This window comes from Manihot esculenta, chromosome 8, assembly GCF_001659605.2.
Source record: "Manihot esculenta cultivar AM560-2 chromosome 8, M.esculenta_v8, whole genome shotgun sequence".
NCBI classification, from domain to species: Eukaryota; Viridiplantae; Streptophyta; class Magnoliopsida; order Malpighiales; family Euphorbiaceae; genus Manihot; species Manihot esculenta.
Window position 1 is genome coordinate 37773601 of NC_035168.2, and position 12316 is coordinate 37785916.

The 12316-nt window shown below is 36.7% G+C and overlaps 1 protein-coding gene across 12 annotated transcripts; it reads right to left on the reverse strand.

Moving 5' to 3' along the window:
• Nucleotides 1-1868: 1868 nt before the first annotated feature.
• LOC122724336 lies at nucleotides 1869-11125 on the reverse strand. 12 transcript variants are annotated; one of them, XM_043958869.1, is made up of 6 exons: nucleotides 10765-11125; nucleotides 10569-10652; nucleotides 9253-9325; nucleotides 4071-8658; nucleotides 3374-3460; nucleotides 1869-2131 (listed from the first exon to the last, which is right to left on the reverse strand). In XM_043958869.1, exon 4 carries the CDS (start codon nucleotides 8655-8657, stop codon nucleotides 6111-6113), a length of 2547 nt encoding a protein of 848 aa, XP_043814804.1. In that variant the 5' UTR covers nucleotide 8658; nucleotides 9253-9325; nucleotides 10569-10652; nucleotides 10765-11125; the 3' UTR covers nucleotides 1869-2131; nucleotides 3374-3460; nucleotides 4071-6110. The 12 variants fall into 12 exon arrangements, 11 of the variants coding, with proteins under 11 accessions (XP_043814804.1, XP_043814810.1, XP_043814803.1 ...); XM_043958875.1 differs by having other exon boundaries at nucleotides 9253-9355; XM_043958868.1 differs by having other exon boundaries at nucleotides 3374-3457; nucleotides 8694-9325; nucleotides 10569-10655.
• Nucleotides 11126-12316: the final 1191 nt, after the last annotated feature.

The following is a 12316-nucleotide window of genomic DNA, read 5'->3' on the forward strand; positions in this document are numbered from 1 at the left end:
CTTTAACAACGAACTCTGAATGACTATCTCACAACCGGGGGTCTCGGTTCCTCGGGTCCGAACCTACACAGGTGGACTCAAATGAGGCACCAAACATACATGAACATGACTCCAAAATACTCCCCAAATACCCCCTAAAACATCCTGAAAACATCACATGAAATCATGCAAGAAACGGCTAAACAGGGCACTTTCGGCGGCAGGTTCGGCGGCCGAAAGTCCCTCTGCAGCCGAAAGTCATGCAGGTTCGGCGGCACTTTCGGCGGCCGAACCTCCCAGACAGAGACGAAACTTGAGTTTCGGGGGCAGGCTTCGGCAGCCGAAACTGCCTCCACAAGGGGGTTCGGCGGCCGAAAGTCACTTCGGCGGCCGAACCTGAGTTTCTGCCGAAGGGCAGAAACTTGGCTCCCTTGTGTCCACAGCCTCCAAAACGCCTCAAAACCTGCATAAACTTGTCTCTACACATGCATACACATCATACTTCACACCTAGGGGTCTCAAACTATAATATACCCCAACTACAACACTTCAAACCACACATTTCCAACATACATTGTTCAAATCACAATATAAACCCATAAACCTAACAACAAGCCTAAACATGCATTCTACCCCATCAACTTGCATAAAACTTTCATAAAACATAAAAGAAGCATAGATCGAAGCTTACCTCTTGAAGATCGAGAGGAAGAACGACCCTAGCTCGGAAAATGGAGGGATTTAGCTCCAAGACTTCCAAGCTCCAAAACTTGTTTCAAAAGCTTAAATCTTCAAAACCAAGGGAAGACAAGTGAAAATCTTGAAAGATTTAGAGGAAGAACATCAAAAATGGGTGAGGGGCGGCGGAAAGCTCACCTTGGCCGAAAATGGGGAAAAACTCGCCCGTTTTCGGCTAAGGGACCCTTTTATAGTGGCTGGCCAGACCACGTTCGGGGGCCGAATGTGCCTCCGCATGCATGCCATGTTCGGCGGCCGAACATGAGGTTCGGCGGCCGAACCTGGGCTTCCCTCACTCATGCTTTCGGGGGCCTAACGTGCCTCCAAAACGCATGCATGTTCGGCGGCCGAACTTGACTTTCGGCGGCCGAACCTGGGTTTTCCTCCAAGGACTTTTCATGCAAAAACTCATTTAATTTCTTACTTAAAAACATGAAATACATGAAAACATTTCATAAAATCATAGTTTTTTACCCTTCTAGAGGTTTCCGACATCCGAGGTCCCACCGGACGGTAGGGATTCCGATACCGGAGTCTAGCCGGGTATTACAGTATCGACCTAGGACAGCTATAAAATCTCAAGCCTTGGCGGACTTCATAGCAGAATGCACATTCAACGAGGAGCAGAGAGGATCATCCTCAGGGATAGCAGGAAAGGAACATGAGAGGGAGCCTCATCCAGAATTTAACTGGAAGTTGTATGTAGACAGAGCATCAGGCACTGAGGGCAGTGGTGCTGGAATAACGCTTAAGGGGCCAGAGGATTTTAAGGTATGTTACGCCTTACGTCTGGAGTTCAAAGCCTCGAATAATGTGGCAGAATATGAAGCCCTGATAAATGGGATGTTGGTAGCGCTGGAAGTGGGAGTAACCGATCTCAAGATAAACAGCGACTCTCAGCTGGTGATGTAACACCCCCTACCCGGTTATTTAATTAACTGAGCCGGAGATATTACATTCTGTAACAATTCTTTTATTTTTCCTTTATTTTATATCATGTAAATCATGGGTTTTTTGTTTTTTTAAAATCGAAAATTCGGCAGAGTTTCCTCTAAAATATGGACTTAATCCCACCTGTGAATAATAATATCACACTTCTATCAATTTCAACCTTAACCCCCAAACTCCTTTCACCATCAACACAATTTCAATTCAGATCAAACACTTCATAAACCATCTCATTAATCTCAACACAAAAATGTATACGAATAACCAATATTTACATCAACATTAAAGTATTCAAATACATCTAATTCAAACCATATACACATTTATCTCTAAAACTTTATGTACATGCCATATTTCCACAATCAAGTTCATATAAAAATTTACAAAATATACCCCAGGATACTCAATGATGTAACTCTGACTGGGTTGATGCAGATCTTGCTCTACTGTTCCTTAAATCTACAACCTGCGCGAGGAAAAAATAAATTCCAACGCGCTAAGCAATTTGCTTAGCGGTGCTCAACCTTTTTTTTTTTATATAGATAAACATTTAAATCAAACTTCATGTAATAACAGTAATGCCAACAAATAATAAATAACTATACAACAAATATTTTGAAATAATCCAAATCCTATTATTCATGCACAAATATATATACATGTTTTAGTTTCATAATCCTTGTTTTTTTTTTGTTCCTTCATCATGTAAAAAGTTTTATTTTCTCTTAATACTGTTAATTATTTATTATATTTTTGTTGGCCCCTATAAATTTAAATGGGACTGTTAAGTCAGATAAGGAAACTGTAACTGTAGGGCACAAGGTGCCAAATAACTGTATGGCTCAAAAGCCGATTCTATAACTGTAGGATATCTCATTGTATCCCAAGAATCAGTGTAACTGTAGTGCAGTACTGCAAGATCTGTATATGGCATGCCACACCCTTAAACTAACTCACAATTCCCATCAAACTTACCAGGGCCACACTTTAAATAATTTATACATTTAAACAGGGACAAAAACGTGCAATACAGTGTCACTGTCAATTATGCAACTATAATACTTTATCATTTTAAAACCTTACTTTTAAACATTGTCATATTATATAATTCTATTAATTTAATATACCTACATAAATTATAAATTCATACTTTAATCCTTAATTAATTCATTATTATTCTTTTTAATTATTATTATTATTTATTGTTTTTTAATATAATATTTTTTTCTTGTTACTTATTTATTTATCACAATATACCTTATTTCATTTTTTTTTCTTTGAATTTCTATTTGTATCTCACATTCTTATTATTATTTTTAAACATCATATTTACACTATATCTCACTTTTCTTATTCCTTTAATTTCTATATATTTTTTTTTCATCTAATCTAATACCTTTCTCTTCTTTTTTTTTTTTTCTAAAATTCTTTCTTCTTCTTCTTTTTTTTTTCTTGTTCCTATATCTAACCAAATTCTTTTTCTATCCAAGAATATAAGTCATTTCATTTGTTCCATAACCTAATTTGTGATTAAATTACATATTAATTTTAAAATTTTTTATCTATTAAATCTATTATTTCTCAAACTTTTATTATACAAATATAATTAATCTATTATTCACTTGGTCTTTCTATTAGGGTAGTAAAATTTCAAATAAAACCTAATTAACAAATTCTTGAATTGATTCAAATGGGGTTGAGCACAAACCTTAGAATTTCCAAAATATTCTACAAGCTTTACTTCTCTACTTTTCCTTTTCTTTCCCTTTGGAACTTTCACTTTTCCTTTCCACTTCTTTCTCATGAAAAAAAATAAACCAATAAATCAAATTAATACAATATTTCTCATAAATATTCACATAAAATAATAAGAAATAACCCTACAACAAAAACCCCTAACATACCTTTCAATTCCTAATCCTTGGTTACTATTCATTCCCCCCTCACCCTTGAAATTTCTCTTTAATTTCCCTTCTTTTCTTCAAATTCTTCTTTGGAAAGGTGTTGGGAGAAGATGGAGAGTTGATTAGAGATGAAATTTGAAGAAATTAGTGTAAAAGATAAAAGATGGGAGAAGTGGGTTTCATGGTTGATTGTTCACGGGGAGGAGGAGAAAACAAAAATGGGAAAGCTTCTAGTCTTTTCTCCTTTATTCTTTTCTTTTTTTTTTGTTTCTTTTTTTTTCTTTTTCTCTTTTTTTTTTATTTGGTTGTGCCACTTGGCTTTACATTAAAATTTAATTTAATTAATTTTTTCTTTTCTTTTCTTTTTCTTTTCTTTATTCATATTCTTTTTACTTATTTATTATTTATTTATTTATTATTTTTTTTATTTTTTTTATTTTTTTTATTTTTGGATGTTACAACTCTACCCTTCTTATAAAAATTTCGTCCTCGAAATTTTACCTGTATTAAAGAGATGAGGATACTGTGCTTTCATAATATCTTCGCTTTCCCAAGTTGCTTCTTCTACTTTGTGATTCCTCCACAGAACTTTAACAAGAGAAATTCTTTTGTTTCTCAACTCTTTTATTTCTCTTGCTAGAATTTTCACAGGTTCTTCTTCATATGACAAGTTTGGCTCTACATCCACAGATTCTGCTGGGAGGATATGAGAGGGATCTGATCTATATCTTCTAAGCATTGAGACATGAAAGACATTGTGTATCTTATCAAGTTCTGGTGGTAAAGCTAGCTTGTAGGCTACCGGTCCTACACATTCCATAATTTCATAAGGACCGATAAATCTAGGACTCAGTTTGCCCTTTTTGCCAAATCGCAGCACTTTCTTCCAAGGTGAAACTTTAAGGAATACTTTATCGCCCACTGAAAACTCTATATTCTTTCTTTTCTTATTTGCATATGACTTTTGTCTGTCTGATGCTGCCCTTAACCTCTCCTTGATGATCTTAACATTTTCTTCTGTTTGTCTTATCAAGTCAGGACCCACAAGTTTTCCTTCACTTAGCTATGTCCAGCATAGAGGAGTCCTGCATTTCCTCCCATACAATGCTTCATAAGGTGCCATTTTAATACTGGACTGGTAGCTGTTGTTGTAAGCGAATTCCATTAAGGAAAGATACTTTTCCCAGCTTCCTTCGAATTCAATTACACAGCTCCTTAACATGTCTTCTAAGATCTGAATTACCCTCTCTGACTGACCATCTGTTTGGGGATGAAAAGCTGTACTGAAGTTCAATCTGGTACCCAAAGCTTCATGCAATTTCTCCCAAAATCTTGAGGTAAACCTCGGGTCTCTGTCAGATATGATAGAGATAGGTACGCCGTGCAGCCGTACTATCTCGTTTATGTACAATTCTGCTAATTTCTCAAGAGAATAATCTGTTCTGACAGGTAGAAAATGTGCAGACTTCGTCAATCTATCAATAATCACCCATACAGCATCTTTCTTTCTTGGTGTGAGTGGCAGACCCGTGACAAAATCCATAGTAACTCGATCCCATTTTCATTCTGGTATAGAGATTGGTTGTAGCAAACCAGAAGGAACTTGGTGCTCTGCCTTTACCTGCTGACAAGTTAAGCATTTCGAAACCAACTCTGCTATGTCTCTTTTTATTCCTGGCCACCAATAGCTTTTCTTCAGATCTTGATACATTTTGGTACTACCAGGATGCATTGCATATGGACTACTATGAGCCTCTTCCAGTATACTCTTCCTTAACTCGGTTATGTCTGGCACACATATTCTGTTTTGGTAATATAAGCAACCATCAGCTTTAATTTCAAACCCATTATCCTTCCCTTCCTGTATTTGTCTTACCTTCGCTGCAATATCTTTATCTTCCTTCTGAGCTTCCTGGACTTGTTGAAGCAAACTGGGTCTAACTTTCAATTCTGCAATTACAGCTCCATCTCTAGCCAATGTCAAGTGAGCATTCATAGCTTTGAGTGCAAGCAAATGTTTTCTGCTAAGAGCATCTGCCACCACATTTGCCTTGCCAGGGTGGTAGTCAATAATACAATCGTAGTCTTTTAACAGCTCCATCCATCTCCTTTGTCTCAAATTTAACTCTTTTTGAGTTGGCAAGTACTTTAGGCTTTTATGATCTGTATAAATGTAACACTTTTCGCCATATAAGTAATGCCTCCAGATCTTTAATGCAAAGACTATGGCTGCTAATTCTAAATCATGAGTGGGATAGTTTCTTTCATGTGACTTTAATTGCCTGGAAGCATAAGCAATAACCTTTCCATCTTGCATCAACACGCAACCAAGTCCATTGTGAGAAGCATCACTATAAATCACAAAGTCCTTACCTGACACTGGTTGTGTAAGGACAGGTGCCTCTGTGAGCATAGCCTTTAATCGATCAAAACTGGCCTGACACTTGTCATTCCATTCAAACTTGACATTTTTTTGCAACAATCTTGTCAGTGGAGCAGCTATTTGAGAGAATCCTTTTACAAACCTTCTGTAATAACCGGCTAACCCCAAAAAGCTTCTGACCTCTGTAATGTTCTTGGGTGGCAATCGACCCTTATGCCTTCTGCAGATACTACATGTCCCAGAAAAGATATTTCATTCAGCCAAAATTCACATTTGCTGAATTTAGCATAAAGTTGTTTCTCCCTTAGCGTTTGTAACACAATCCTCAAGTGCCTATCATGCTCTTCTTTTGTCTTTGAATAGACAAGAATGTCATCTATGAACACAACAACAAACTGGTCCAAGAAAGGGTGAAAGATACGATTCATCAGGTCCATAAATGTAGCTGGAGCATTAGTCAATCCGAATGGCATGACAAGGAATTCATAATGCCCATATCGAGTCCTAAATGCAGTCTTTGGAATATCTGCATCCTTTACTTTGAGCTGATAATAACCTGATCTTAGGTCAATTTTAGAAAAGACACCCGCTCCCTTTAGCTGATCAAACAAATCATCTATACGGGGCAGTGGATATTTATTCTTGACAGTCACCTTGTTGAGTTGTCTGTAGTCCACGCACAATCTCAGTGAACCATCCTTCTTTTTAACAAATAGCACTGGTGCACCCCAGGGAGAGATACTGGGGCGTATGAAACCCTTATCGAGTAATTCTTGTAGCTGCACTTTTAATTCTTTTAATTCTGTGGGAGCCATCCTATACGGAGCAATTGATATGGGTGTAGTGCCTGGTACAACTTCTATGGCAAATTCTACTTCTCTTTCTGGAGGTAATCCTGGTAATTCGTCTGGAAAGACGTCAGAGAAGTCGCAAACAGTAGGTATATCTTGCACCATAGGTTTCTCCTTCTTAGCCTCCAAAACACAGGCTAAGTAGGCCTCACAACCCTTTCTTATCATTCTTCTGGCTGCAGTAGCAGAAATAACATTGGAGAGAAAATCTGATCTCTCGCCCACAACTACTACTTCTTCACCTTCTGGTGTCTTTAGCGTGATTCTCTTCTTTCTACAATCAACTATAACTTGGTGTCTAAACAACCAATCCATTCCTAGGATCACATCAAACTCCCGAAAAGGTAATTCAATCAAATCTCCATGAAAAATGTGACTGTGAATCAAGATGGGACAATCTTTAAATACTTTACTGACAACCACACTGTGGCCAAGAGGATTAGTTACCACTATATCCTGGTCTAGTATGTCTGCTTGTAGTTCTTCTTTATTTGTGATAGGCATGCAAATATAAGAATATGTGGAACCAGGATCTATTAAAGCATGAACAGACTGGCCAAAGATAGAAAATGTACCCATGATAACATCTGGGGAATCCTGATCCTCTCTGGCTTTGATGGCATAGGCTCTGGCAGGTGCTCTAGATTCCGGTCTATCCACAGTCTCTGACACTCTTTGACTAGAGGTACCTGTCGGCTCACTTCTACCTTTGCTTCTTGTCTTCTGAATTACTGGTGCAGTTCTTTCAGTTGCTGGTGTTGAGGCTGTCTGCTTCTTAGGACAATCCCTCATAATGTGATCCATAGACCCACATATGAAACAGGCTCCCGTCAGCAGTCTGCAAGTACCAGTATGTCTCCTTCTGCAATGGTTGCACTCTGGAGGAAGACTTCTTCCTGAGCCTCCTGAACTGGCCACAGAAGCAGTCTGTTGAATAGACCCACTTGCTAAACTCTGAGCTGATTTTTGGCCTTGCCATTGAGACTGGCTTGATCTAGCGGGTTGAAAACTTTTCTGTCTCTTACTAGAGCCCTGTGAAGCTATCATTTGCCCTTGACTCTGACTCTGACTGTGAGTCCTTTTTTGCTGACTCCTCTGTCTTCTACTCTGGTCTTCTTCCCTCACTTTCTCTACATTTAAAGCTGCATTCACCAGTGCTGAAAAATCTCTGATCTGAAGAGCAACTAGAAGCATCCTAATCTCAGTGTTTAACCCTTGCTCAAATCTTTTACATTTTGCCTCCTCTGTAGGAATCATCTCCCTGGCATATCTGCTCAATCGAATAAACTCCCTTTCATACTCAGCTACTGTCATACGTCCCTGCCTCAAATAGATAAACTCCCTTTTTCTCTCCTCCATATATATGTCTCCTACGTATCTTTTCCTGAACTCATTCAAGAAAAATTCCCATGTCCTCTGCATTGGTTGCACTGTCTGTGCCACAGTATCCCACCATTGGTAGGCTTCTTCTTTCAGTAGTGACACTGCACATAGTAGACTATCTTCTGGGGAACACTGTAGCTGCTGAAGCACCCTGTCTGTACTTTGCAACCAATATTCTGCTGTGGATGCATCATCTTCCTTTCGTCCTTTGAATTCTGTGGCACCATATTTTCTCAATTTATCGATAGGCGGCCTAGCTAGTGCTGGTGCAGGAGCCGGTGGAGGAACTATAGCTGGCTGAGCAACTCCGGCCACTTGCCTGAAAATCTCTGTTAATTGCTGTAATAAGGCCTCCTGCTCTGGCCTTCTAGCACCAGGAGGAGCCTGTGGCAGTGCATGGCCGGTAGCCTCAGTCGGTACATGACTTTCTACTTCTTCTCCAACTTGAAGTTCTCTCAATTCTTCAGACATCCTATAATGTTAAAATTCAGAAAATAGATCTGCATCAGAGTTACATCAGAGTTACATCATATCTTGAATATATATGGCATGTACATATTCATATACCTAACTATTACTCCACATATTGCCTAGAGTCGACTAAACCTGCTCTGATACCACTAAATGTAACACCCCCTACCCGGTTATTTAATTAACTGAGCCGGAGATATTACATTCTGTAACAATTCTCTTATTTTTCCTTTATTTTATATCATGTAAATCATGGGTTTTTTGTTTTTTGTTTTTTTAAAACCGAAAATTCGGCAGAGTTTTCTCTAAAATATGGACTTAATCCCACCTGTGAATAGTAATATCACACTTCTATCAATTTCAACCTTAACCCCCAAACTCCTTTCACCATCAACACAATTTCAATTCAGATCAAACACTTCATAAACCATCTCATTAATCTCAACACAAAAATGTATACGAATAACTAATATTTACATCAACATAAAAATATTCAAATACATCTAATTCAAACCATATACACATTTATCTCTAAAACTTTATGTACATGCCATATTTCCACAATCAAGTTCATATAAAAATTTACAAAATATACCCCAGGATACTCAATGATGTAACTCTGACTGGGTTGATGCAGATCTTGCTCTACTGTTCCTTAAATCTACAACCTGCGCGAGGAAAAAATAAATTCCAACGCGCTAAGCAATTTGCTTAGCGGTGCTCAACCTTTTTTTTTTTTTTATAGATAAACATTTAAATCAAACTTCATGTAATAACAGTAATGCCAACAAATAATAAATAACTATACAACAAATATTTTGAAATAATCCAAATCCTATTATTCATGCACAAATATATATACATGTTTTAGTTTCATAATCCTTGTTTTTTTTTTTTTGTTCCTTCATCATGTAAAAAGTTTTATTTTCTCTTAATACTGTTAATTATTTATTATATTTTTGTTAGCCCCTATAAATTTAAATGGGACTGTTAAGTCAGATAAGGAAACTGTAACTGTAGGGCACAAGGTGCCAAATAACTGTATGGCTCAAAAACCGATTCTATAACTGTAGGATATCTCATTGTATCCCAAGAATCAGTGTAACTGTAGTGCAGTACTGCAAGATCTGTATATGGCATGCCACACCCTTAAACTAACTCACAATTCCCATCAAACTTACCAGGGCCACACTTTAAATAATTTATACATTTAAACAGGGACAAAAACGTGCAATACAGTGTCACTGTCAATTATGCAACTATAATACTTTATCATTTTAAAACCTTACTTTTAAACATTGTCATATTATATAATTCTATTAATTTAATATACCTACATAAATTATAAATTCATACTTTAATCCTTAATTAATTCATTATTATTCTTTTTAATTATTATTATTATTTATTGTTTTTTAATATAATATTTTTTTCTTTTTACTTATTTATTTATCACAATATACCTTATTTCATTTTTTTTTCTTTGAATTTCTATTTGTATCTCACATTCTTATTATTATTTTTAAACATCATATTTACACTATATCTCACTTTTCTTATTCCTTTAATTTCTATATTTTTTTTTTCATCTAATCTAATACCTTTCTCTTCTTTTTTTTTTTTCTAAAATTCTTTCTTCTTCTTCTTTTTTTTTCTTGTTCCTATATCTAACCAAATTCTTTTTCTATCCAAGAATATAAGTCATTTCATTTGTTCCATAACCTAATTTGTGATTAAATTACATATTAATTTTAAAATTTTCTATCTATTAAATCTATTATTTCTCAAACTTTTATTATACAAATATAATTAATCTATTATTCACTTGGTCTTTCTATTAGGGTAGTAGAATTTCAAATAAAACCTAATTAACAAATTCTTGAATTGATTCAAATGGGGTTGAGCACAAACCTTAGAATTTCCAAAATATTCTACAAGCTTTACTTCTCTACTTTTCCTTTTCTTTTCCTTTGGAACTTTCACTTTTCCTTTCCACTTCTTTCTCATGAAAAAAAATAAACCAATAAATCAAATTAATACAATATTTCTCATAAATATTCACATAAAATAATAAGAAATAACCCTACAACAAAAACCCCTAACATACCTTTCAATTCCTAATCCTTGGTTACTATTCATTCCCCCCTCACCCTTGAAATTTCTCTTTAATTTCCCTTCTTTTCTTCAAATTCTTCTTTGGAAAGGTGTTGGGAGAAGATGGAGAGTTGATTAGAGATGAAATTTGAAGAAATTAGTGTAAAAGATAAAAGATGGGAGAAGTGGGTTTCATGGTTGGTTGTTCACGGGGAGGAGGAGAAAACAAAAATGGGAAAGCTTCTAGTCTTTTCTCCTTTATTCTTTTCTTTTTTTTTTTGTTTCTTTTTTTTTTCTTTTTCTCTTTTTTTTTTATTTGGTTGTGCCACTTGGCTTTACATTAAAATTTAATTTAATTAATTTTTTCTTTTCTTTTCTTTTTCTTTTCTTTATTCATATTCTTTTTACTTATTTATTATTTATTTCTTTATTATTTTTTTATTTTTTTATTTATTTTTATTTTTTTTTATTTTTGGATGTTACAGGTGATCAACCAAGTAACAGGAATGTATCAGGCTAGAGATCCCATTATGCAGAATTACCTGGCTAAAGTAAAAACTTTAGAAGCCGAGCTCACAAGTCGAGGAGTAACCACCAGATTTCAAAGAATACCCCGAGAGAAAAATGAGGAAGCAGATCTGCTTAGCCGATTATCCAAAGAAGAATTGGAACAGCTTCCCGATGAGGTGTACATACAACATGTCCATATACCTGCTTTTAATAAAACTAACACAATATTGCAGGTAGAACAGAACTCGACTTGGATGACCCCTTACTTAGAATACCTGGAGAAAGGTAAACTCCCCGATGATAAAGATGAAGCCAAAAAGATAGCAGCTCGTGCCGCTAACTACCAAGCGATAAGGGGGACCTTATACAGAAAAGGAAAGTCCAGTCCATGGCTCCGATGTGTGAGCCCGGAAGAGGCTACGAAAGTGATGGAAGAAATACATAGAGGCATGTGTGGAGCCCACGAAGGAGGAGGGACATTAGCTAATAAAGTATTCAGGCAAGGGTATTATTGGCCCACTGTTAAAAAAGAAGCAGAAGAGTTCGTCCGAAGATGCGACGTATGCCAGAGATTTGCTAATGCCATCAAAACTCCAGCCACTCCTCAAGCTAGCATATCTAGTCCATGGCCTTTCTCGCAATGGGGAATTGACATCCTGGGACCTTTCCCCAAGACTACGGGGCAGAGGAAATTTGTAGTGGTGGCTGTAGAGTACTTCTCAAAATGGCCAGAGGCGGAAGCAATAGCCACAATTACAGCTCGAAAGATGATAGATTTTGTATGGGGACATATCATCTGCAGATTTGGTGTACCCAGAGTGCTTATTTCAGATAATGGCAGACAGTTTGATTGCAGCACCTTCAGAGCTTTCACAACGAACATGGGTATCTGGCATAAATTCTCCTCCGTGGCTCATCCTCAAACTAACGGCCAAACAGAGGTCACCAACAGAGCCATCCTACAAGGATTAAAAAAGCGACTAGATGGGGCAAAGACAAATTGGGCAGAAGAGCTCAACAGCATCCTGTGGGCACTCCGAACCACCCCTAGAGCA